Source organism: Montipora capricornis, chromosome 6, assembly GCF_036669925.1.
Source record: "Montipora capricornis isolate CH-2021 chromosome 6, ASM3666992v2, whole genome shotgun sequence".
Lineage (NCBI taxonomy): Eukaryota > Metazoa > Cnidaria > Anthozoa > Scleractinia > Acroporidae > Montipora > Montipora capricornis.
In genome coordinates, this window is record NC_090888.1 from 5,400,264 (window position 1) to 5,427,763 (window position 27,500).

General features: G+C 39.3%; 2 protein-coding genes and 1 pseudogene across 2 annotated transcripts; 1 reads left to right on the top strand and 2 right to left on the bottom strand.

Moving 5' to 3' along the window:
- The window catches only part of LOC138053139 (adhesion G-protein coupled receptor D1-like), a 103,312-nt pseudogene that overhangs the window by 48,562 nt on the left and 27,250 nt on the right, over positions 1-27,500 (bottom strand).
- LOC138050839 (latrophilin receptor-like protein A) lies at positions 7,112-19,278 on the bottom strand. Its single transcript, XM_068897113.1, has 5 exons — positions 18,594-19,278; positions 17,025-17,168; positions 14,586-14,722; positions 13,771-13,933; positions 7,112-8,409 (listed from the first exon to the last, which is right to left on the bottom strand). The coding sequence occupies exons 1-5, from the start codon at positions 19,276-19,278 to the stop codon at positions 8,303-8,305; spliced, it is 1,236 nt and encodes a 411-aa protein (XP_068753214.1). The 3' UTR covers positions 7,112-8,302.
- LOC138054620 (uncharacterized) lies at positions 24,942-26,736 on the top strand. The gene is made up of 4 exons (XM_068901115.1): positions 24,942-24,993; positions 25,200-25,336; positions 25,496-25,679; positions 26,269-26,736. The coding sequence occupies exons 1-4, from the start codon at positions 24,942-24,944 to the stop codon at positions 26,490-26,492; spliced, it is 597 nt and encodes a 198-aa protein (XP_068757216.1). The 3' UTR covers positions 26,493-26,736.

The window sequence follows — 27,500 nt, forward strand, 5'->3', positions numbered from 1 at the left end:
TCTCCAGCTTTCTTAGCTTGGCTTCTCGTGGTTACAGCACAAGCTTCTTGTACGGGAACTTGCCAGCTTGGGTCTGGATCGTCAGCGGCTCTTGCGCCTGGTACATTACAAATAATTAAATCATAAACAGCATCGGGAAGACACTGCGCTTCCACTTGGCCCTTGAGATAAGGTGTATCAACATCAATCTTTGCGATGGGAACTTTCCTTGCCGTATTGTCAATGAGCAGCATAACATTAAATTCGCCGGTAAACTGATCCTCAGACACAAGGTCTCTCTTTACTACAATTCCACTACAGCCAGTATCTCTCAGGACATCAACAGGCTTCTCTCCAACTCTACCTTTCACGACAGGCATTTTACTTTTCACTCCAGTTAACGGTTCAACACAAGCACTACTCAACAATGGAATCTTCTTACCACAGGCTAACAGCAGCTTATCATCTTTAATACAGGCCTTAACTTCTTCATCAGTAGGTTTATCCTCAGGTGGTTGAACTAAACAACTGGCACTCACTTGACCACGCTGCACAGGGTTACCATCCTTACTTTGTCCTCCTGATCTGCGTCTACCTGATCGACAGTTTCTAGCTTCATGTCCCAGCTTGCCACACAGAAAACACTTTCTTGTTAGGGTTGGGCAGTTGACAGCTTTATGACCTCGGGTGTTGCACTTAAAGCAATGCAGAGCTGGTGGATTAATCTGCATGTTCTTGGCTTCGTCCCTCTCAGGCTGCACTGTTGGCTTTCTGCCCGCTGAGCTGAACAAATGTTTACCATGAGCCTCCAAGTACTGGTCAGCGATCTTCGCAATCTTTGCTAGAGTTTCAGGTGCCCTTTCTCGCAGGTGAATTGCCAAATCCTTAGGGCAAGAGTCAATAAATTGTTCTTTCACGATCAAGTCCTTAAGACCATCAAAGCTTCGCGCAGTATTCGAAAGCTCTAGCCACCGTAACAGGTTTCTGTCCAGTCGCACAATAAACTGCTCCGGACTTTCGTCAACTTCGGGTTTGGATGCTCTAAATTTTCGACGATAGCCGTCTTCGGTAAGGTCATATCTCTTCATTAACGCAATCGTTACCTTGTCATAATCCTTAGCTGCGTCCTCCGATAGACGTGAATACACTTCTAGTGCCCGTCCAGACAACAGAGCACTGAGCTTCGATGCCCATCCATCTTTTTTCCACTTGGCTGTCTCGGCAAATCTCTCGAACCTCTGCAAATACGCGTCCAAATCGTCTTTACCATCAACAAACGAGGGGAGTTTAGGTGCCTTAGCCCGATCCTCTCTCACTTCAGGACGCCTGTCAGCACTCTCCACAGCCAAACGTGCAATTTCCAGCTCATGTTCTCTTTTTGCGGCTTCAATAGCCTGTTTCTGTTTCAACAGCTCGGCTTCCATCTCCAATTTTCTTAGTTCGCGTTCTTGTCGCCTAGTTTCTCTCTCTTCACCTTCTCTTCTTCTATCTTCTTCAAGTAATCGATGTTTCTCTTCCTTTTCTTCTTCAAACCGCCTCCTTTTTTCTTCTCTTTTTCCCTCCAATTGTCTTCGTTTTTCTTCTTTTTCTTCCTCCAATTGTTTGCGTTTTTCTTCTTTTTCTTCCTCTTCCCTCACAAACTCGAGAAGCTTTTCTCCTTGCAATCCGAATTCTTTCCCCATCTGCAAAAGCTTTTCCATTTCCATAGCAGATTTCACAGCAAAAACACACTATACTCTCTTGCACAGTTCTTCTTACTTTTTCTGTAACTCCTTCTTGAATTGTCCTTTCCTGGTTTCTGTAGTCAGCAAACAAATGAATTCCTCTCCCGGACAGGCCCCCAATGTTACGAGTTCAAATGTTTAGAGGAAAGGTAGCTTGCAAACTAAACTGAACGCAGGGTTGTTGGAACAACAACAAGAAGATTTATTCCAAAACTGAACGTAGTTTCCACGAAGTAAAACTCTTAACAACACGTACTCAATAAACTTACACGGCCTCCGCCAACTTGAATAAACACTGCTTCTGTCACACTTGACTAAACACGGCCAACGCCAACTCTCTTCGCTTGTGAAAAACTAGTTAGAAAAACACTCCGCTTGGACTCGTCTACTTATATACTCTGACAATAAATTTCTAGAACTTTCTAAATTAGTAATGAATCTAATTATAGAAAGATTACAAAACACACCGATTTAGAAACGCTTACGTACAAACCTAAATATAAACAAACTACGAACTCTCGCGACGCTTCTAGAAAGTAACGCTTGTCACGCAATGCTATTTTTCGTAACAAAAATGCACAAAGAATTTCAGTTCAGGTATTCCAAGTCATTAGGACGCGGATATTTTATTGGTTAAAAACTATGCTCGATAACCCCTTGGGAGAGGTTGTAATTGAAAATATAAACATCTTCCAGATGGAAAACAAACACCCAAGGTCGCAGGGGTAAACATAACCCATGGGTAAACATAACGAACTCGAAAGCGAATGAAAGGATCCTGTCAGTGATATTGGGATATTACAACCAACTGAAACGTTAAATTGTTGCGAAATCCACGCCATCTCTATCCTTGTTAGTTGGTATTGTAGCCATGCGTGTTAAAATAAATTGAGGGATGATTGGCTGATTACTTGCTTGACTTTGTTCGGTGCAGCAAAACGGACAGCAGATTTACGAAGTGGTGATTTCTTTGGCTAAAAGAAACTCCCTTGACGAGACTATACTTTTTCCAACAACAACAAAAAAACAGCCGTGGTGTCGAGTGTCGTTGAAGGGAATTTCTGCGCGCGCGAGGCTTCAAACAGCTTCAATTCTGGCAAAGTTCGATGAAAATCCGGATTCATAACATGCAGTGGGGCAACCAAAGCGATGGGAGCTGTACATGTGTTAGGATTTTAGTGTAATGTCGTTCGCCGATTTAGAAACAAAGTTTAATGTCGTTCGCCGATTTAGAATCTCAAGCCCATGTTCTGAGTGAAAGCTCAATAGCAGCTAAAAGTGAAAATGTTGGATCAAGAAAAAATGAGGGGACAGAGACGGAGGCTCAGGGCGTTGGCCGGAATATGTCATGTCCACGAAAGTTATTTTTACACGAGCGGAAGTCTTTGTTCTAGGGGAAGTCTGTCTTCCGAGACGTCCGCATGCAGTCTTGTCACGCTCTTAGGTTCTTAGTGAAAAGGGAAAATGACGGCGCACGTGGAAGGCTGATGAATATTTATTTTCTTTCAAGCATCGGATCGAGGTAGGCCAGCATGCGGACGTCTCGGAAGACTTCCGCTCGTCTAAAAATAACTTTCGTGGACATGACATATCCCAAGGGCTGGACCGGGAGCCTCCTTCTCTGTCCCCTCATTTTCTCTTGGTTGGATTCAGTCTTCTCGAAATGTTATGTGGAAAACCAAAATGGACAAAAGTGGTCGATAATTTTTCTCTCGAGTCCAGAATTCTTTCATCCAGTCGAGAATCATTTTCTCTACTCCAGCTTTTTTTTTTTTTTTTTTTTACCCGGTCGAGAATTATTTATTCGAGGCGATTTTTTTTAACCATTCGAGAATTTTTGCAGTGAGTTAAGAATTATTTCTCGGAGTCGACTGTTTTTTCGAATATTTTTTTTCTGCGGTAGTCAAGAATTTTTTTCTGCGGCAGTCGAAAATACTCGACAAACCTTACAGTCGTTTCCCTCCAAAATGTCTAAAATGGTCACATAAATATATAGGAGAACCCCAAATCCTTCTAAGCTATCGTGTAAATATTCTAGATTTCTGTCGTTGCCGGGAGCTGTACCTTTTTCTATACGGCATACACAGTACACTAGTCTTGTATGGACAACAGGAATCTCTCCAGTTCCTCGACATTCCTTCAGCACCTTGAAGAACGACAACCGCGTAAAAAATAGCTATATATACGAAACCCCTGCGACCGCCATGTTGTTTGATTAAAAAAAAGCGGATTGTTTGTGAATAATGCTGCTAGTGAGGCTATAGATGGTTTTCGATCACGTTACGAGACGGCCATGTTGGTGCACAAAACAACAGCAAATTATGCCTCATGTTTTGCACTATCATAGAGCCAAATTCCCAAAAGACTTTTTTTCTCCATTGTTCTGTGCACCAACATGGCTGCTGTGACATCTGCTGAAAACCATCTTTATAGGTAGTGTAGGGTTGTACGTGATAACAAAAGGATTGATTTCAGTTCTTTAAGTGCGTCAGCCTGGGGAATGTTAGTGGCCAGCTATATTTGGGTTTTGAGGAAGAAAACTGAGTAGACACTTAGGCTAGCATCAAATGGTATAGACCCTATGCAAAAATGGCTGCCTTTAAATTATTCTTTTGTTTAGCCCAACTAACCTCGTTTTTGAGACAAAAATTCTAAAGAATTTGTTATCCCGAACGAGGTTAGTTGGGCTATTTTGAATATGAACAAAAGAATAATTTAAAGGCAGCCATTTTTGCATAGGGTCTATGTGATAGATCAAGTGAATAATATTTGCGAAAACAAAAGATAAATCCATTCTACCTGGTACATCGAAGTGGGGAGATACTCTGTTATATGGGCTATATAGGTTTGTGCGGCCCCAAAGAATAGGGTTTTTTAGCCAAATTTTTCATCTTCTATGATATTCTATGATCTTCTATGACCAGCTCCTGACGTCAGTGGCTTCATAGCTCAGTTGGTTAGATCGTCGCATCGAAATCGCGAGGTCACGGGTTCAAACCCCGTTGAAGTCCTGAATTTTTCAGGCTTCTCTACGCAATTACAAAATTGCGTTCATAACAGCGAAGATCATATAGCTTCACTTGATTTCATATCCGCAGTTCATATATGATTCATTTCATATACCATTCATCATTGATTCATTCCTCACGGGATCATTAGAACCAACAAATGACCAGCTCCCAACGTCAGTGGCTTCGTAGCTCAGTTGGTTAGAGCGTCGCACCGGAATCGGGAGGTCACGGGTTCAAACCCCGTTGAAGTCCTAGCTTGTTTAGGCTTCTCTACGCAATTGCAAAAATTGCGTTCATAACTGCGAAGATCATAGCTTCACTTGATAAAATGTACAGTCAGACTCAATTTGTGCGAAGGTTTGTGATCATTTTTATTATTATTCTTGCATGTTTGTTAACACCCCTTTTTTACATTTTCATAATTTACATACTTTTACTTCTTTGTTTTATGATCGTTCTTATGAAAAATTGTTTTATTTTCACTTATAAGCTTGATAATGACCGAATTTGGTCGAAACGTCGCGTGCTTTAACCGTTAGTTTTTGTTTCAGATAACCACATAATTGCTCCATATTATGACAAACAGGAGGTATCACCACTGTGGGTTTTTGTCAAAAGGCAGGACATCGATTATGCATTCATTTACATGTACACTGTGCACACACCGTTATCATAATTATTAAAAGCCTTGTCAACCTTTATCCAATTGCTGGTTTTCACTCACGTGATCAACAGCCATGTTTTTCAACGAAAAGAAAAGAAAGCGTTTGCATAATAATAGAGTTAAATTCCCGGAGGATTTGGTCGGGGCCCCAAGATGGCCGCCTTTTCTTTGTTTAGGGGCACCAACATGGCGGTCGTGACGTCATGTGAAAACCGAGAATAGGGAGATTTAGCAACGACAACGGCGACATCAACGAGAACGTCAGAAATTTGCATATTTAGTGGCCAAAGACAATAGCTTTGCACGCCCTGCCCGTGCGTTTTTCACTTTTGTCCATTTGTTTGCCGTCGTCAGCAAAACAACAGCGTGAAATGACCAAATTTGAGGTTTTATGAAGGACGTCTGCTTTTGAAGATAAATTTTAATTTTCTCCCCTAAATAAAGCGCCGCTCATAACGTTTTCATTCCTGAGGGACTGCCATTCCTTTCTAACATTAAAAAACTTGGAATAGTCGTGAAGTGATTACAATAATGAGAATTTAGGTTTTGAGATGACGTTCTCGTTCCCGTTCCCGTCGTCGTTGCTAAAGCTCCCTAATGACTTCCCTATGATCCTTTTTTTTTTTTGCAGAGTTCTTTAGGTATTTGGTGTAACATTAGGAAATCCTTTGTAGTGTCTCCTTGTTATCAATTACAAAGCAAGCCCTCAGCTGTTGCAGACAAACAGTGTCAATTGATTTTTAATATCAAAGGGAGAGTATGATGTCTTTCGTTGTGCTTAAGGTTGTCAGTGAAGAGCTGTACTTTCTTCAGTATACTTCCGTGCCCACCGTTGAATCCATTTTTGTTTCCAGAATACATAGTCATTATCTGTAGCATATTAACCGTGAACAGAAGGTCTTATAAATTAAGAAGCGAGAACTCAAGATATAAAATAAAACTACCGAGGCAAAAGAATTTTGTTTTTGTTTTTAATGTAAGGTCGTTCTCTTTAAACCTGGAGAGCTCAATATACTTCTCATTAAATATTTACTAATTAAAATCAAATGCTTAAAGATATGCAATGAGTCCAAATTAAAAAAAAAGTAATGGGCAGTCACAAGGATCTATACACCTTATTTCAAAATGGCTGGCATGCATTTTAGTGTTCTTTTGTTTAATTGCAAATTGGCCCTTTTCTTTTAAATTTTACATTTAAAAGCGAGGCCAAAATGGCCAATTTGCAAGGAAGCAAAAGAATACCAAGATGACGGCCGTTTTGGAATAAGATGTATGTTTCCGACGGGATAACTGTGAGCAGAAGCACATGAAGCATATAACTTGCAACTCTTTTGCTCGGAACAAAGCTGGGAATTTAAGGAAACCGATTTTATGCCCAAATATGGACAAAAATGGAAAATGCGCAAGTTACGTTACATCTAAAGAAGGGAATTTTTAAACTCAAAAAACGCCAGCTCTGAACCAGAGTTAAAAGCTTAAGGGTCATGAGCTTCTGCTGTGAAGGATGGCAACACGTATTGACGAGTATGCGTTTTCTTTTTTTGTCATGTATTTTGTTTGGACTTTGTCATGGCTCCCTCCAAGGTCAGAGAAGACTCGATGTAGTATGCTGAAAAAGCTTGAAACCTTAAATCTAATTTTATGTTTTCTTAACACGTCTACTCACATGCCATGCACTAATGTCCGGTGCGATCCTTCCGTTACTTTAATAGATCTCGATTTTTTTTTCTCAGTACATATCCTCTTCTTTAGTTTTCCAAAGCTTTTCTAAAACTAACTTTTTTTTTCTGGCAGAAAATGTTCGAGTCCCGCAAAAAGTTATAACATTTACTAAGTTGTCAGCAGGATGCTGGCTATATTTTAGTCAATGTTTCGACGTCATAATTATTTAGTCCTATCCTGAAAAGTAACTTCAAGTAAAAGGAGTATAGACTTGAAGGTACAGAAATCACAGGAAAAAACTGTTACAGTCAAGTCAGTCTAAAGTGTTTTCAAAGAAAGTGTTTGTATCCGAAAGAAATAAGTTTTAGAATCGACTTTTTTGGTTTCCAAATTTCGCGAGCTCCGCCATCTTGAATAATTGTGACTTGTTACGGTTGCCCTGTTGTTATTAGACAACAGCTTTTCGTGTCAGAACAATAGGGCAACCGTAACGCGTAACAATCATTCAAAATGGCTGCGCCCACGAAATTTGAAAGTGAAAGTAAGCGATTTTAAAATTCACTTTTCTCTGTATAAACACTGTTTTAAAAACAAATTTCGAACAAATTTGTTTGTTAACATAATTTCGTTCTGTTTAAGCTTATAATTATTCTGTAGCAAGAGTGGGGGTTCCCTATAAAACCTCAATTTTACGATTTCACGTCGTTGTTATGAAGACTACCGCTTAAGTTGTGCAGGCGTTGCCGTAACCGTTGTGGTTTCTTTAAACTACTTCGTCGTTTATAGTTGGCATTATTTTATCGCGCTGTTTTGCTTATAGAGTGTTTTCACGTGACGTCACGGCGGCCATGTTGGTGTCCCCAACTAATCCTCCAGGAATTGAGCTCCATTATCATGAAAACCTTTTCTTTTGTTTCGGTGGAAAAACGGCTGAGTGAAAACACTCTATAAGGATTAAAGACACTCCTTAATTTCTTTGGAATTCAATTTAACTGATTTAGTTAATTTCCTGTCACATCACATAACGCTACTACTGCCCACTGCTTCCTAATCTCGTTCTTGTTAAAGGAATAAATTAGAAAACTGAACTGTACTATCACTGTGTTTTTCTTTGTTAAATAAAGATTGTTGTATGATATGGCATGGCAAATGTATTGAGTGTTGCTTTTACAGAAGTGCCTCTTCGCAGTCTTGAACGTCAGGACTCCAGGTTTTTCCGGACCGAGTGTTCACGATCTTGTCCTTTGTCCGTCTCTGTATTCTTAGCTGCATTCGGGGAGCACCCGCCGATTCCTTAAGATGGCTATTTTGGCTCTATATAGCTCTAGGGACCTCCTACTGGCAGCAAACGATAGGAAGATGAACAGACCTGTGAACAAGGAACAAAGAAAACTACTCAATTCAGTGGACGAACGAAATGCCAAGAACTGTTACACCTGAATGTTTACTGCTTGAAAACCATAGCCTCTTAGATTTAACGGTAGAATTCTGTATGCTCTCTTCAATTGTAATGTCATTTGAGCCGACTGTCTACCACAAAGCGGGATGGACAACCCTAAACTTGAGATAAGGCAGTTGGCCTGAGCCCACCGCTTAAAACTTTGGGGTGGTATGTAACAACCTTAATATTTTACTGAAGCTGCGATTGGTCTGGCAAGCGAGGTTAGATTTTTTATTACTCGAAATCTTAGAAGGAGAACCAATCTGTGCTACGCTTTGCGGTTTAAGCACTGGTTGTTGATAACGATGATCATCATGACACTTTTGAAGCTTGGACAGAACGGCTCGTCTTATAATAAAGCAAAGATCGAAACTTTTTGTAAGATCAAGTCATACTCCGAATGTGCATGCTAAAAGTATCCTTTTAGCATTCACACTGGTGACCATATCATACAATGAAAAGCTGTTGGATTGACGATATACTGAGGGAGGTCCAAAACTTAACATGATGTAACAGATAGAGTATATTACATGGCCGCGCGGAGATAAAATAAAATAAAAATATCTTCTCGAGTGTTGAAAAATATCTTACGAGTGAGCGCAGCGAGCGAGTAAAATATTTTTCAACAAGGAAGAGAAAGCGGCCATGTAATATTCTATTTATGATATAAACACCAATGAAATACCAAAACATTTCACGAAAGGCATCGGGAAGGCACGATTTTTTTATGTAACCATAACAACAGCGACATTTTCACTTGTGAAGATATCATGTTTTCGCGCGAAAGCTCTCTTGGTATTTCATTGGTGTTTAATAAATAAATAGCAAGTAAATTACCGGACTGGTGATTATAAAGAATAAGTCTCATTTAATTAGAAGGATATATAACGGAGCCTTGGACAGTCAACAAATGATGACAGTTGACTTGGTTCAGTTATGTTAAAAAAGATAATCTTGCAAGCTGAAAGATCCTCAAATATAGTTAGATATAAAATTTGAGCGCGGTCTATATGAAAAGGAAGTTAATTATGGACTTTTCAAAATTGCTTTGTCTTTTTTTTTTATACTGCCGTTAGGGAATGACGGTTATTTAGGTGGAGGAAATTAGGGGGCTCCTCGTAGCCTCGTATGCTTTCTCCCTTCGGCTTAACAATCAACGAGCCCCACATCTTTCATGCTCCATCCCTCATCCCTCTTGATAATGAGGGGAAGTTAATTTCAGACTTTTCAAAATAGTTTCGTTTCCTCTTCCCAGACAGAAGTCACAGAACGACCGTCATTTAGGGGGTGCATGGGAACAAGAGGGAGAGTATGCTCAAGTGTATCCTATAGTCTGGGAGCAAATGTGGTCCCCTGTGAAGTTCGTGCTGAAAGCAAGCACCTAGTGTAAAAGTGTTCATTAGGACCTACTACACATGAAAAGTTTTGGTGCCAGCTTTGCAACTTGCTCAAACGGCTTTTAAGGGGGGTTAAATTCTGACCCATGAAATCCAGCATGGAAACGAGGCTAAAACACATAATTCCTCATAACTTTGTTAACAATAGACGAAAATACACCAAACTTGCTCACATGATTGGACATGAATCTCCCTGTTGATTTATGCTCATTTACATAGGTCACGTGACCTTATGCATGAAAGCGAAGCTGATACACATAATTTTCCACAAATTTGTCAAAAAAAAAAAACCTTATCATGGCAAACTTGCTCACCTTAGTCAGTTAGACATCTTGCATCGATTGGTGCCACTTTGTAGTGTCACGTGACCCCATTCATGGAAATGAGGCTGGATATATCTGGTAGCATCGTGTAGGATGGCATTTGTCTTGCCAAATGTATTAACAACTACTAGGCAGATACATATCTGGTTATCCGAGTTCAGATATAAAAACTTCAACTAATCATTGTCCTATGGCCCATAGCACAGGGACGAGACGGATAAAGCAAATACTGCGGAGGCTCCATTTGAGAATCTATCTTGTACACATAATCAATAATTTTGCCAACTTATGATACTGGTTCCATGTATTCATTTTCGCATGTATATTGGAGCAAGGGCAGAAAGTGAAAATAGCGACTACTGCTATTTATACAGTCATGAAAGTCTTACTGAATATCTATATACATTGTTCTGTTGTCCATTCCTATGGAATTTCCTGTTTGACTTCGTCTTCATCATACTCATCATCACTCTGAGCATACTCGTTCTGGCAATCTGCAGAGCACAGACAGAGATCAGTACTGACAAGTCCGGCTTTTTGACACTGACAACGGTTGTTAGAGCAACGGGACTTGGCGCACTTGCATCGGACAGGCTGTATAATAGGCCATTTCCGAGTTCTGGCCTGCCTCATCTTCAAAGCGAGTCCAAGTGCGAAGGTTTTGTTATGAAAATTAGTTTTCATTCATATGTAAAGTAGAACTAATTACCATCACAAAAACTTCGCACTTAGACTCGCTTTGAAGAGGAGGCAGACATCAACTCGAAAATGGCCTATTGCCTCTGGAGCTGGTGGAAGATTTGTCATGACTGGTACCCACTTTCCATCTTCATCTTGCCATCCATAGCCCTCTGGTGAGGGTAACACCGGGTTTGCTACATGATCGTTGTTCCAAACAAGAAGCTGGTAGTGCGCTCTCAGTATGGCTTGATGGAGAGCACCTTGTGTGGGCAGCAACCTCTCAGACTCAGCTTGATTTTTCTTAAAGAGGGACCATCTGAGGGCTTTGACAGTTTTGATGTTCCACTCCACTTCTTGTGCCGTCATCTGGCTGTTCCCCACAGCCGAGGTTAGAGAGAGCATGCAAGATAGGAGTGCTGGCGTTATCAACCTTATCCCAACAAGTGGCTTTTCCCTTTCCAGAGAAACTCCCAGTAACATCTGCTCCGGTCAACGCATGAAATGCTGGCAGCGCAGCCGTCTTAGTGGGCGCAAGGGCGTCTGCGATTGACTTCAAGTTGATAACTCTACGACTACTGCCGGTCCCAGTAACAAAGCAAGAGTTCCAGCACAAATCTGGATACCGTCGGAGAGCCAAAACAAGAATATCAGTGTCAGGAGAATATATAGAGAGTTGGGTAGCACCTTGAGCAGAGGCATCCAGAGCATGTAAAATAATCTTCGTGTCGGCTTCTTCTTGTGTACTTCGTAAATGACTGACGTCTCTGTGCGTTGCCTCACATTCCGTTCCCCATGCCACAACGACTTGTCTCCCATTAGCATTATCCTTCACATTCTTTGCGAGACACATACTAAGTTCGCCCTTGGTCTTTGAATGAGCAAGAAGCTTCTTCATTGGCACCTTGGCAATGTGGGTAGAATCAGTGATGCGATAATAAATGGGAGCATGGCCATCTTTTCGTTTGACTCGTGTTGCTGATTTCAGTGAGGATGGTACATCATAGCTGTCAAAGATTATGTGGAGCTCTTGTAAACCATTATACCTTACAAGCAAGCGATTCGTGAAATGTTCAGCCAAGTCTCTACAGTTCTTGATCCACTCTGGCTTGTCATGTGATTGGATTTCGGCCATTCCATCAACAATCGCGACTTTGAATCCTGCGGTGATTTCTTTTGTATTAGTATTAGGGCCACCTGCCTTCTCTAGGATATGCATAAAGGCACTCTTGCAAGAATGATGCAACATGGTACCATGTCATGCAAACAAAGATCTTGGGACAACAGTGAACTCATATAAGCCAACAACCTCTTGGATGTCAATTTCTGGGCGGCTCTTGCACACCATCGCCAAACGAGCAAACAGATTTCTGTCCTCCTTTAACTCGATGATCGTGTCTTTAGCTTTGACTTTGATGACCTTAGCACTCGTTTTACTTTGGCGTGTTTTGCAATCCAGCCTTGTTTCCATGTATGGGGTCACGTGACACTACAAAGTGGCACCAATCGATGCAAGATGTCTAACTGACTAAGGTGAGCAAGTTTGGCATGGTAAGGATTTATTTTGACAAATTTATAGTAAATTATGTTTTTCAGCCTCGCTTTGATGCGTAAGTTCACGTGACCTATGTAAATTAGCATAAATCAACAGGGAGGATCATGCCCAATCATGTGAGCAAGTTTGGTGTATTTTCGTCGGTTATTAACAAAGTTATGAGGAATTATGTGTTTTAGCCTCATTTTCACGCTGGATTTCATGGGTCAGAATTTAACCCTCCCTTAAAAGCCGTCTGAGCAAGTGGCAAAGCTGGCACCCAAACTTTTCATGTTTAGTAGGACCTAATGAACACTTTTACACTAGGTGCTTGCTTTCAGCACGAACTTCACACGGGACCTTATTTTATGACATTTGCTCCCAGACCACTACCCTAAATCTTTTCACAGCCTTGTTTTCTCCCTTCGGCTTAACAATAAATGAACGTCTCATCTTACATGCTCCAGCCCTCATGATCACCCCACTTAATAGGAGAAGCCAGATTCAGATATTATAGATGCCCCTCAGTTCTTTAATCACCTCTAATTTCATTGGAACAGCATGGAACATGGCTCTAATGCAATTAGGGTTAGGCCCCATTGTTTTTGCTCTGTACTTTTGTGCCCCATTGTTTCCTGAATCGATAGGCGAATCTTTGCTGAAGTAATTCTTTGCATTTTTTCTCATTTACATACATGTTTGCTGACGGAAGATATCATGCTATTCACAAGTTGACTCCAAAAGGTGAAAGAACGTGTTAAACGTGGTTAAATGTCCAATTTTAAGCCTTTTGGCTTTGATAACGTGCGAGTTATTGTAAGCTTAGAGGGAGTTTAAGCATGCGACGTTTTTGAGCTTCGGACGACAGCCGGAAGCGAGCTGGTTTCCTTTTTAACTGACTCTTTCCTCGATTAGAGATGATTAGGTTGAAAATCTGGGAGACACTATTGTCCTGGCATGCGAAATGATTATTTCCGGTTGCCGTCCGCGGCTCAAAAACGTCGCATGCTTAAACTCCCTCATAAGCCCATACATGCTTTGTAAAATTTCGAACTTTCAAAGCGGAATTACTCAGACATTACACTGACATTATTTGGTAAATTGCGCTTTAACTTTCAGAGATAGCTCATTATGCAATAAATTTTCAAATTTCAGTGTTATTTTTAGATTAGAAAACGATGCAAATTAGGAAAAAAATATGAACAAAGATTTCCCTTTTGCGAGGGCCATATTGTAAGAGCTGCATGCGTCCTCCCCCAAGACCCTATTGTAGACTGATGTTATAACTGTGTCATGTCAGGATAAGCCAAAAAGGTACAAACAATGAAGGAAATAAAACAAAGAAAGAGCACAATACCTTGAAGGCTGTTCAGAACAACAAATGGGTACCACAGCAATGACAAGGCTTGAACGTTGGCAGCGATTCCTAGAATCCATGTCACTCCCATGACTGACGCTATTTTAACGCAAATCAAGGCTACTTCGGTGCTATTCCTCTGATTGGTCACTTTTGGTGTTCTCTGGAAATAAGACGAGTTGGCGATTGAAAATGTAGCAATTTTTGCCAGTTTGCTGTTGTTTACGAATCAAGGAAGGGTTTTAACGGTTATATTACGCGAGGCCTTATGCATCCCGTGGCGCAAAAAGGACTAATGATGATGATGATGATTACGCAAATTCCTCTGCATGCAAATTGTGATTTTTTTTTAAAATGGAATTTGTGAATATTTCAGCAATCCTCTATTTTTTGCAACTATTAGAGCTATCCCTGTTTTGCAGTCAGAAACAAAGGCTTCCACTCAGTATAGTATGCCGTTAATTTATAATTCACTGATGAGCTGCATTCCGAAAATCAGTTCGCCCTTCAGCAGTGAGACAGTTAAATTATTGGTAATTATTGGCACGTGGCTAAGCATTCCCGTCTTATAGTTGTCAATGAGGCACTCAGCTGTCCGTCTGTCGGTTACAGCCTTGTAGCGCTAGGATAACACCCGTTGATGTCTGGTTAGGCAGCGATCATCCCTCAGTAGTCGAGGCGAGGATCGATGTTTACTCATTTGGCGAGTGTGCTATCCTAAATTGAAGCCCTCAGAGATTAACCATTTAGCCCGTACATCGATCACAATGCTATACAAAAATCCGATAAATCCGTATGTAATAGCTGAGTCTTACCTTCCTTGTTTTTACAATGTGCAACACGGTATGCACTAATGCAAATGTATTAAAGAGCATTATCAATGCAATTGGCGCAACAAAGAAATAAAGAACAGCGTTGGGTTTGGATATGAAACAGTATGCCTCTCCGTCTCCTGTTAATCAAAAGATGAAAAATAACAATAAGGCATGAGAATCTATGCGAGAATCATCATCGCAGTTGTTCCGGTCAAGCTTTGATTTTTTTTTTTCATGCAGTAGCTCAAGGTACTGGCGATGAGAGCGATGATCATTCTCGCCAGAAGTTGATAACCCAGAACGAGTATCGATCTCTCTCATTTGGCCTTGGGCAATCAGTTTACGCAAGAGATGTCTTGGTTTATGTCATTATCTAAATTTAGAATCTAGGTCCTTCCAAGTAACGCCCAATCAGATTGGTTCTAATGATTGCGACTTTCCTGATTGGTCCGCAACCAATTAAGTAGCTGCACGAGGGATTACACGTGCTAAATGAAGTCCCGCTACGTTTTGTTCCCGCAAAAAAGGACTTAAAGGGTGCTTTCCATTGACTCTATTCCGGAATAAGAATACGTGGAGTGATGATTTAAAACGGTATATCTGGCGTTTTGAACCAACAAGGATAACAAATATATGTTTAAAATATCATTTTAGCAGGTGTTTGACAATTTTAATGTGAATCTCCGTAAAAGCGAAGGATTTCTCACTTCTGTTCCAAGTATTCCTATTCCGGAATACGATAAATCGAACTCACCCTAAGTTATACGACGCGGTCGTCGACGAGAATGCTACGAAACAACATTATCATTGGTTATTATCGTACTGCACGTGCTGCACGCATTTTAGCACATAATCGTGCAGTTCTCTGCACAACAACGACTTGAAATCACCAAAGTTGAGGTTTTGATAACAACGCAAGCGTCCAAATGTGAAACTTTTATTCTCTATTTTTTTTTTCTGTGAAACCGCTCGTGCCAATTTATTTTTAGGATACTTCGCCCATATTGTACGATGCGAACGAGATGGTCACATCGCGAGACACTTACGATAGTACAAAGTTCTATTTTGAGGTGACGTATTCGTGAACGTTGCGGTCGTAGATCTTAAACTCCCTAAAAGATAGCAGTAGCAGTTCTAAAAATAGAGAATACCGTAAACCGATGGGCCTAATTGCATCGCAGAATGAGACTTCTAGGTTATGAAATTATTTTCTCGTTTAGAGTCAAGAGAACCGCAATTCGATATACTGGTAAAGAAGACAATATAAGGTTGAATCAGAGATAAATTGAAGTATATTTGACGGTGGAGACATTTATAACCTACAGATGATATAGTAGCCTTTCTGATAAGAAAAAAAAAAGAATGGGAAGCAGAGTTTTTCGTAGGAGCGATACTCACCGTTACGTCACCTATTGTCATTTATGTGCCAACCAGAGATCTATTGGCTGTCGAAACAAAGGTTCTTTTGTCATGTGGTTGGCAAAATTTAAATATCAAAAGACTTGTTTATAAACCATGAATATCGCTATTACCATTACTGCTATTCTTAAAGTGCTACTATGATAAAAAAATAAAATAAAAATAAAAACAAAAACAAAACAAAGCAAAATCACTTCTTTTTTTTTTTTTTCCTTCAGATTTTAAAGGTGTGATTGCTTAATGCTTGACTGGCATGATTTTGAGCTTTGTTTTTTGTCCAAAGGCTGTTTACTTTGAGTGAAGTTTTGGATTTCACGGTCCGCTATCACGTTCCAAACTGACCGATTGGATCTCAGAGCTTTGGATCTAAGGTAAAGTGACGTCATTGACTCACTACCTTAAAATTTCAGCGTGTAAACGCAGCTTATTATACTATGCAAAACATGAGCTTAAAAGTCTGAAAGCTTGAAACTCCCGTGTTGCACATTAATTCAGCCGGGTACACACTCATTAATTGCAATCTTAAACTATCGAGTCTTTGACGTCATTTTCTCCTCGATCCAGCTCTCTCAAGATTTTAAAGTTAGTAATGGCGGACCATTAAATAGGAAAATTCTAGTTAAAATAAACAGATATCTAAGCACAACAAACAAGATGGCGGACCAAAGAAACGTTTTGGTGGGAGGTTTAATTTTATTATTGCTTGTTCCGCCAGCGGCCGCCTTTCAGTGTCTGTAGAGAAACTATTTTGCACCTTATTTGTCATTCCGTTAAGTATATTGTACTTGGGGTTGTTGCAAACTGTCCTAACATTTCTTCAAAGTTTATCTCTGTTGCTTGTAATTTAAATTACGGACACTTTTTTGGTTTGATTTGTGTTATTAATTTTTTTTTGGGAGGGGGGGGGGGGGGGAGGGGTTAACGTAAATTTCATAGCGAGAATGGGATAAAAGTACTCAGCAATAAACTGCACTGTCGTGATATTGTGCTTTTAAATTCATGTTGAGACAGCAGACCTACCGTATCCAATGAATCCTTTCATGAGAATTTGGTCAATGATCACAAATAAAGACACAAGAATAGCAGGAACTCCCCATCCGTACAAACAGTATCTCACTAAGCGTTTATTGTGGTTTCCTTGACGATTCGATCCACGTCCGCCGTCTAGGTATTAAAAAAAATATATAAAAAATTACCAATGGCTCTCGAAAGTTTTAAACTGTGGAAAATAAATCGAGGCAATGGACAGCTCTGTAAAGTCAGTCAAAAGGTGTAAGATTGCTGACACAAGAATCCATTGCGACCTTTTTTTTTTAAGTATTTGTTGTGTTTTAAGGCATGCACTGGAAGCCTTGTCGAGACACTGACGGGAATAAGTAGTAAGATGAACCACCCGCAAGCAATATTTTTTTCACTAGCACCCGCAAGCAAATTTTTTCGCTGTTCTCGTCACGCATTTGCGTGCCTTGGCACAGAAATCAGCGAGATTTGCTCCACGATCACATGTTCTTGTCAAACCTTCGTGTCGTGTGCGCAGTATGCAGTCCTGTAAGATTGCACCATCGCAATTAATGCAAAATAAGTTTAGTACTCTGCACCACTGCTAGACGCGCGCTTTTGGTCAATCACAGTGCTTGTTATATTATAAGAGTGCTGTATCATAATGTTGCCGTAAAATACCAAGAATATGTATTGTTCACTTCTTTCCTAAAGCCAATCCTGAATTCTATATCCGAAAAACTATTTTTTCGGCTTTTTACGGTGAAATCAAAGTGCATCTAATTAGGTCAATCCTGGACATATCTGGTTTATTAATAGCGCCGACAAAAGAAGGTCAAGGCCACTTTTTCCCAGGTCTCCACTTAACCTTGTTGTCATGGCATCTGCTTCTTTTGGGCCTATGTCTAGAATATTTATTAATGTAGCTAGATGAATGACGATTTTTATAAGGGTCACGATGTGTCCCCTTGCTTTCCTCCGTAACTTCAACATCGCTCACGTTCGGAATACAGAAAAATCATTGCCACAAATTGTCCCCAAAACTCCACTCCTCAGTGTAAAGATAAGCATCTGCATTTTACCCAAACCAAGAAATAACGCTAACCTTTACCCTTACCTTATTTTTGGAAATTCGGGTCCTGGTCAGGGATATTGTTTTGTGTTCTTGGGCGAGACACTTTACTCTCACGTTGCCTCTCTCCACCCAGGTGTATAAATGGGTACTGGTGAAAATGCTGGGGGTAACCCTGCGGTGGACTAGCATCCCATCCAGGGGGGAGTAGAAATACTCCTATTCCTTGCATGCTAGAGAAACCGGAGATAAGCGCCGGCCTGTTGGGCCTTCTAGGCTCATGGCAGACTTTACCTTATCGTTGGAAATAGGCAGCAAATGCATAGACTTAAATGGACAATTCGTGTTGGAAATCAACAGCGTGCATCTCATTAATTACTTGCATTCAGTTCTGGAAATCAGTTTTTTTGGCCGGAATCTTCTGGTTTTTGATGGTGAAGAAACCCTATGATCCGAGATCTACGTATACTCTTTTGAGAGCACCCTTCAACCAAAAGTAAACGTACTCTTAAACTTACCCGAGGAAGTAAATGTCTTGTGCACATCATACGCCATAGCATTCATCCATGTGAAAGAGCATAGGACAAAGTAATGAAGGAGAATGGCAATGGCCTGGCATTGCTCATGACTGTAAGTTTTCAATGCAGCGAGAAAGACGCCTTGATACAACAGCAAAGATAGCGATAAGTTAATGATGATCCTTCCAGGCAAGTTGCGCAGTTCAGAAAACAGAGTATATTTTGCCAACAGGAGAAGGAGGGATGCCATTGACGTAATGCAGCCAGCAAAAGTCATTATTTGGAGAGAAGTTGGCGTCGTTTTAGTGAGGTAGCATGCGCTTGGCTGTTCGGAAAACACTGTCGCATTTCTTGAAAAGTTGACACAAAGTAGCAAAATATTCCTGCGAATTGTGTACATTGTATTCTCATAAATCTTGTGATGAGGTGTAATGTAGACGGTACCATTAGGTCGTTGTTCATAATCGCTTTGGTTGAAAGCTACGAAAGTGCAGTTCAAATTCAACAACAATCTTGTTTCGTTTGATATGAAATCAATGGGTACTGTTTTTTCACTCTGGGAAATGGGCATGTCAGTTTGTGGTGGGTGTAAATTGACAATGCTTTTACATTTTCCAACGTATGGGTCGTACAATTCGTTAGCAGCACAGTACCAAAGGTGTTTTATATTTCGCTCGAAATGCATTTTTCTTTCTGTGACTGTAACCCTGTTCTCGAAAGAGTAAGTAAAATCAAACAGGATAGTCAAGGGCGGTAAAAAGGAATTAAAAGATGGTCGAGAGGGCGAACTTCCATAGGAACAATCAATCTTCAAAGAGCTTGGCTTAAATCCGTTACACAATGCGCATTGCAGATTTCGAAATCTTACTGTCTTCTTGTTTGTGATGAAACAAACAGGAAAAGCATACCCCAGGCACTGTGATTGGCAGTACGATCCATTTTTCTCCCAACCAATCCCGGAACAGTCTTGAAAACGAGGGATGCATTGCTTCAAGTATTGCCCCCAAGTTTTTATGATTTTTGCTGAACAGTTGGCATGCGCGAAGCGCATAAAATCACTAAGATTGAACGCCGTTGTATTAAACCATTCACTACAATCCGCTTCGAGTTTCCAGTAGGTTGTATTTACTGCGCCATTGCACCTTGCACAAAAAACATTTCTGTAAGTAATGCGCTTCTCGCGATCAAACACGGGCCAGTCATTAAACAGATCAGTTTGGTCTTCATTCTGACATTTAGTGAGCACAATCTCATCTTTCCAGTTCCTTGGGCATGTGCTTCGGACTGCAAAACCAACATATTCTGGACAGTGTTGGTTTACGACAGGGCGGCATATTTCATGTTGGCTTAATGGGTTTCCTTGAGGGTTGACTCGTTGTCTGCACCTGTAAATGATAACGATAGTGATAATAACCACTTGATTAAAGTTCAATTGTAACATAACAGAAGGAAAGCGCACGTTTTAATTGGTCAGTGACCGTATAAAATTTGCCTATGGGTAAATGGTTATGACGAAAACACCTGATGCCGTGCGCCTGGAAAACTCTACCAGCATTACAGGCTGTCTTAGACCAGGTTAATTCCTGGTGCCTTAGTAACAGATTGATTTTACATGAAGGTAAATCCCCTTCATAGGTCCTTTGAGACATCTGAAGTGGGGTGAGGACACCATTCGGTATGTGTCTTCCACCAATTGCCTTGGGGTTACAATTGATGACAAACCCTCATGGTCTCAACATATTGCATTGGCTCGATCTGCATTTAATGCCAAAGTCAAATGTTGAGACGTATAAATTTTCTATCTACACCTAATGTATCTTGGAGACTTTTTACTATAAGATAGTAATTCCAAGTGTTCTATATGGAATTGTGATCTGGGGGTCTGGACCCAAGCTTAAAGATCTAGAAATGATTCACATTAGAGCTGCTAGGCTGATTCACAAGTTACCAAATAGTTTTAAGATAGTGATATACAACACGTAATTTTTTAAGTTGGCATTTTCTGAAGTAAGGCAATTTTGGTAATCCAAGTAATCTAAAGAGGCGTTATTTGCCAATGTCAAGAACGTTGGCTGATATAGGTCTCTTACTCTCAATTTGTAACCACGGTACAGGACACTGAACGATAAGGAAAACTTTGTTCATGAAATCGTGGTTATCACGACTATCGAAAAGAAACTTCACAACTTTTTAACTTTCCACCAGCAGGTCTATAGATACTGATATGAACAGGTATGGATAAAATTATACCATACTTTAACTATTTACAACACCACTAACAGATGTATGGAAATTTCCATGAACAGGTCTGGATGATATATCAAGCCATACTTTAAACTTTTTACCACATCACTAGCAGTTTTATAGAAATTTCCATGAACAGGTCTATATGAAATATGGTCCCATACTTCAGCTTTTTACCACATCACTACCAGCTTTATGGAAATTTCCATAAACAGGTCTGGATAAAATATGATTCTAAACTTTAACTTTTTATCACATCACTACGAGATTCATAGAAATTTCTATGAACAGCTATGGATAAAAAGATCCCATACTTTAACCATTTACAACATCACTAACAGATCTATGGAAATTTCCATGAACAGGTCTGGATAAAATATAATCCCATATGTAAACTCTTAACCACATCACTAGCAGATCTATGGAAATTTCCATGAACAGGTCTGAATAAAATATGATCCCATACTTCAGCTTTTTCCCACATCACTAAAATCTTTATGCAAATTTCCATAAACAAGCCTGGATAAGATATGATCCCATATATAAACTCTTAACCAAATCACTAGCCGATGAATGGAAATTTCCATGAACAGGTCTGGATAAATTATGATCCTATACTTAAGCTCTTTGCCACATCACCAAAATCGTTATGGAAATTGCCATAAATAGGCCTGGATAAGATAGGATCCCATATGTAGACTTTTAATCACATCACTAGCAGATCTATGGAAATTTCCATGAACAGGTCTGGATAAAATATGATCGCATACTTAAGCTTTTTGCCACATCACTAACAGCTTTATGGAAATTTCCATAAACAGGCCTGGATAAGATTATGATCCCATATTTAAACTTTTAACCACATCACTAGCAGATCTATGGAAATTTCCATGACCAGGTCTGGATAAAATATGACCTCATACTTCAGCTTTTTGCCACATCACTCACAGCTTTATAGAAATTTTCATAAACAGGCCTGGATAAGAAATGATCCCATATTTAACCTTGTAACCACATCCCTAGCAGATCTATGGAGATTTCCATGAACAGGCATGGATGATATATCAACCCATACCTTAAACTTTTTACCACATCACTAGCAGTTTTATAGAAATTTCCATGAACAAGTCTATATAAAATATGATCCCATACTTTAGCTTTTTACTCAAGTGTATTATTAAGGCTTGACCAATCTAATTATTATGCATATTTTTATTTGAAGTAAAGCGTTTGTCCAATGTCTATGAAACTTAGCAGAAAGTTTTTATCGGTGCTTTTATTGATTCGCCAAAATATTTTGCATCGCATTTTGGTCACGTGACCCTAAAACAACTTATAACGTTTATATCCTTTATTCAAAAATGGGGAACATTTATACTTCAAAATTTTGAAAACGTTTGGCATTAACACGTTTAGTACAACTGTGCGTATCGAATGCCGCCTTTTAATGTGGTACTCCGTATTTACCTTTTAAGATATTTGGATGTTTATCATGTCACGTGACCTATTTTCCTCAATTGTTCATTGCTCTTAACATGTGGACATGATTAAAAGGCGGCATGACAAAGCCCTTAGAAGGGGTCATCGAATAATCAAGAAACAAGATTGATATAATGTAGCTGAATGTTCCCCATTTTTGAGTAAAAAATATAACTGTTATAAGTTGATTTCGGGTCACGTGACAAGAATGTGGTACGGGATATTTTGGAAAAGTTATAACAATACCGATAACTAACTGCCTGCCAAGTTTCATAGGTCCGGGACAAATGCCTTCCCTTCAAATAAAAATATGCATAATAATTAGGCTGGTCAAGCCTTAATACACTTGAGTACCACATCACTACCAGCTTTATGGAAATTTCCATAAACAGGTCTGGATAAAATATGATTCTACACTTTACCTTTTTATCACATCACTACGAGATTTATAGAAATTTCTATGAACAGCTATGCATAAAATGATCCCATACTTTAACCATTTACAACATCACTAACAGATCTATGGAAATTTCCATGAACAGGTCTGGATAAAATATAATCCCATATGTAAACTCTTAACCACATCACTAGCAGATCTATGGAAATTTCCATGAACAGGTCTGAATAAAATATGATCCCATACTTCAGCTTTTTCCCACATCACTAAAATCTTTATGCAAATTTCCATAAACAAGCCTGGATAAGATATGATCCCATATATAAACTCTTAACCACATCACTAGGAGATGTATGGAAATTTCCATGAACAGGTCTGGATAAATTATGATCCTATACTTAAGCTCTTTGCCACATCACCAAAATCGTTATGGAAATTGCCATAAATAGGCCTGGATAAGATAGGATCCCATATGTAGACTTTTAACCACATCACTAGCAGATCTATGGAAATTTCCATGAACAGGTCTGGATAAAATATGATCGCATACTTAAACTTTTGCCACATCACTAACAGCTTTATGGAAATTTCCATAAACAGGCCTGGATAAGATTATGATCCCATATTTAAACTTTTAACCACATCACTAGCAGATCTATGGAAATTTCCATGACCAGGTCTGGATAAAATATGACCTCATACTTCAGCTTTTTGCCACATCACTCACAGCTTTATAGAAATTTTCATAAACAGGCCTGGATAAGAAATGATTCCATATTTAACCTTGTAACCACATCCCTAGCAGATCTATGGAGATTTCCATGAACAGGCCTGGATAAAATATGATCCCATATTTTAACTTTTTGCCACATCACTAACAGTTTTATGGAAATTTCCATGAACAGGTCTGGATAAAATATGGTCTCACACTTGAGCTCTTTGCCACATGACTAACAGATTTAGGAAAATTTCCATAAACAGGTCTGGATAAAATATGATCCCATATGTAAACTCTTAACCACATCACTAGCAGATCTATGGAAACTTCCATGAACAGGTCTGGATAAAATATGATCCAATACTTAAGCTTTTTACCAAATCAGTAACAGCTTTATGGAAATTTCCATGGACAGACCAGCTGGATAAAATTAATGATCACATTACTACTTTAGCTTCATCACTGGCAGATCTACAGAATTGCCCTATTGTTTAAGTGCCACAGTAACTATGACCAAAAAATCACTTCCTTTTTTTCTTCAGATTTGCTCTACACTTGACTGGCAAAATGTTAAGGTCTGTTATCCAAAGGCTATTTACTTTGAGTGTAAGTCCTGGATTTCACAGTCTGCCATTACTTACGTTTCCAACTGACCGATTGGACCTCTGATGGTTCGATCTAGGGAAACGTGATATGTCATTTATTCACCACATGTAGCTTAAAAATTCAGCGTGTAAACGCAAAACACAAGTTTAAAAGTCTGAAAGCCCGAAACTCCCGTGCTGCATATTAATATTAATTCAGTGGCATACACATGCATTGCATTTTTAAACTACATGTATTGAGTCTTTGACATGATTTTCTCCTCAAAAGACCAGACAAGCAGTGTTAGTCAAGCAAAGTAGCTTATGTGTGGAGCGATGCAACAACCGAACTTGGTGGCCTCCAAGTTTAAATGCATTCGTGGGCTAGATACAGACAGCCTGAAAGCTTTGTTAGCAAAAGTTGCAGATGGGGAAATGTCATTTGCAGAAATGAAGCTTAGAGCTATGGAGATATAGAACATAGCAGCTCTGAAGACAGAGTTTGTAAAAAAAAGCAGGTTGTGAATCCTGGGAGGAGGCATTAGAAAGGTGACATAGGCAAGACAAAGCCTGTACAAATTGTACCATAAGGAATACACTGTTTTACACAAATTAATGCATACAACTGAAATTTAGCCAAATACTAAATCTGTGTTCTGGTGTTATTTGTTTCTGTAATCTTGTGTAGCATACCTCCTTTCTTTTCAGACATAACAGTCATAATACATCTTTGATGACCCATTCTAAATACTTGTGTGTACTGCTGGTATGCTGTGATTATTAAGTTGTGTTTATTGGACCAGTCTACCTTATTCATACTTTAACACATTGTTTATCAATAATTAAGGTTTCCAGATTTTACATCAGAGGGGCTCCTCCAGCAGTTTATTGGCTCAGTTCATAAACGAAAGGCAGACAGGGAGTTCATGGCACTTATTGAAAGAGCCCTGCAAGCAGAAGTGTCAGTCCAAGATAATGGCCAGAGTGGTAATTCTTGAGTTTTAATGCATCTATAGAATTGTGATTACTACAACAGACAGTTGTTAACAAACACTTTCATACGTTACATGTACATTGTAAATGTGCATTTTATTGATGCTAATTATTCAGTGGGAGTGTACTTTAGTTGCCAACACTAACATAATTTGACTGATGACTAATTTTACTGCTCTTTTTCATTGAAGGCCACTCCACACTGTCTAAAATTAATGGAACATGGTATTGTGCTTTAAGATCTGAGGACATAATTAAAGTCACCTCAGAACTCCAAAGGAACATCCCATTCACTGGCGCAGACCTCACAGTGATACAATACCAGCAAGTAAGTTCAACAATGTGCGAACTGATTTTTTAATTAGTGGTTTAATGCCATTCATAGCATTCATAAGGAGCATTACTAAATTAAGTCGCACGTACTATAAAATACTATAATTTCGATTATAGGGTATTGATATAAGTTGTTATTTATGTCTACTTCTAGACCTGGTGTGAGGAGAAAGTTAAATCGGTGATAAGACAGATCTGTGGTCTGAATACAAGATCAAAACTTTCAAACTACATTATTGTGATAAGAAAGAATTCAGATCTAAGCCTCTTTGAAGGATGCACCCCAGCTGGCAAGGGTCACATTATGTATGTGGCCTGGAGTGGAATGTCTGCCAAAGGTATCAGACTAGTGTGTTAATGCTACATGTATTTGCAACCAAGGTGACCCAGACAGATTTTCCTTTAACATGTTGGCTAGTACACTGTAAATTATTAGAAATCCACTAAGTCAACCGTTACAGTGGAACAAAAAAATAGTTCCTCACTATATATTTTGATAATTGTTTAGAGAGCAAGATTGGTGATGACTTTAAGAATCTCGACATTACTAATAATTTTGGTATTCTTTAAGAACTCTCAAGCCTCTGTACAATACACTGCACTTTTATGTTACTGACTTTGCCTGTCCTTACAAATCTCAGCATATCTATTAACAGAAAATTGGAAGGAGATAATAATTATCTATGGTGATAGACTATGATTAACCGATGAACTAACGAGAACAATAATATTATTGTTCTCATTATTTATGCTGTTTTCCAAGGATTTGTGACCCATCTTTGGCAAACATATTTGTAACTTTGCATTGATGAGAAGTCAACAATGATGACCACTTAATCACCTGTACATTATTGTCAGTGTTAAGTCTGACTTAAGCTAAGTTTTCTCACTGATAATGTTCTTTATTAAACTTGTCTTATTAAACAGCTGGCACTGGACTCACAAATAGAGTCGGAAAGGTTGCAGTCCTTTTTGTTGGCACAACTTCAAGGAGTGCCACATATTGGTTTGTCGCCAAGAAAGAGCAAGATCTCATGAGACACTTCATAGAGGTCTTCATACCACCCAGAGGGATGCTGCTAGAGTTGGGGAGTTCACAGGCTCAAGGTACTTGGATTCCTGCTTATTTTTCTCCTGCTTGCAGTCTTTGATTTTCCTCAACGTGTTATTACAGTAATGCACAATTTACAGTGATCCAGTCAACAACTTCAGGTAGTCAATAGAATGATATGCATCTCTCTACTTCGTCTTTAGGTGATTCCCTGGTTTTGCATTGCACAACCATACAGCGCATAATTTCTTGCATCAGTTGCGCGCACAGTAGTGCGGGCACATTGATAAATAGCGGATTTTCATTGACGCCAAGCTTAATCCGTCAAGGAATGGCTATTTTGTCCTGAATGAGTACAGTGACCCCCCATTTTTATTTTGTATTTTTGTTGAGAGTGTTGTCTTCATGAAGTGGTAAAAAAAATAAGCAAAAATCTATGGCCAGTTTTTTGGAAATTTCACAAAACTGTATGGAAGAAGCCATATTATTACAAGTGGAACAGACGCTCTAATCAAATCTATTTTGGGCTGATAAGTACTCCCAAAGCCATTTAAATACATTTTTTCAGGTACACAAGTGAATTAACCATAGAATGACAACAGGCTCTGCGTTATATCATGGATTGCTTTTATAAAATAGAGTTTTATTTGTCCAACATCGGGATGCGCTGCAATTGTCAATGTGTCTTAAATAGCTGTGTTTGTAAGCGTCGTCCATGGAAACGAGCACGACGACCTCCATATTTTTATTACATTATTATCATCTCCTTGACAGTGTGCGAAGTTTCACCTGAAATCTAAGACAAGTTATATTTCTAGGGAATCACCCTAACTTTGTCATTTAACTTGTCAGGTCAGGAAGCCAGAACAGTTCTTTATTTTTGACCTATAATGAACAACACTCAAAAATAATAAAAGTAAGTAGAGTAATTGTGTTTGTTTATTAATCCTGTTTGCAGTGTCTTCTTCCCTAATACCAGCATTCGACTGCAAAGTGAATCTCCTGAGCATCTACGACAAACAAGATCCAGTAAGTGCATTCAACATGGAGATCACAAAACTGAGCAATGCAAGATCATCAGCGTCAGGCACTGATGCGGAGTGAAGCT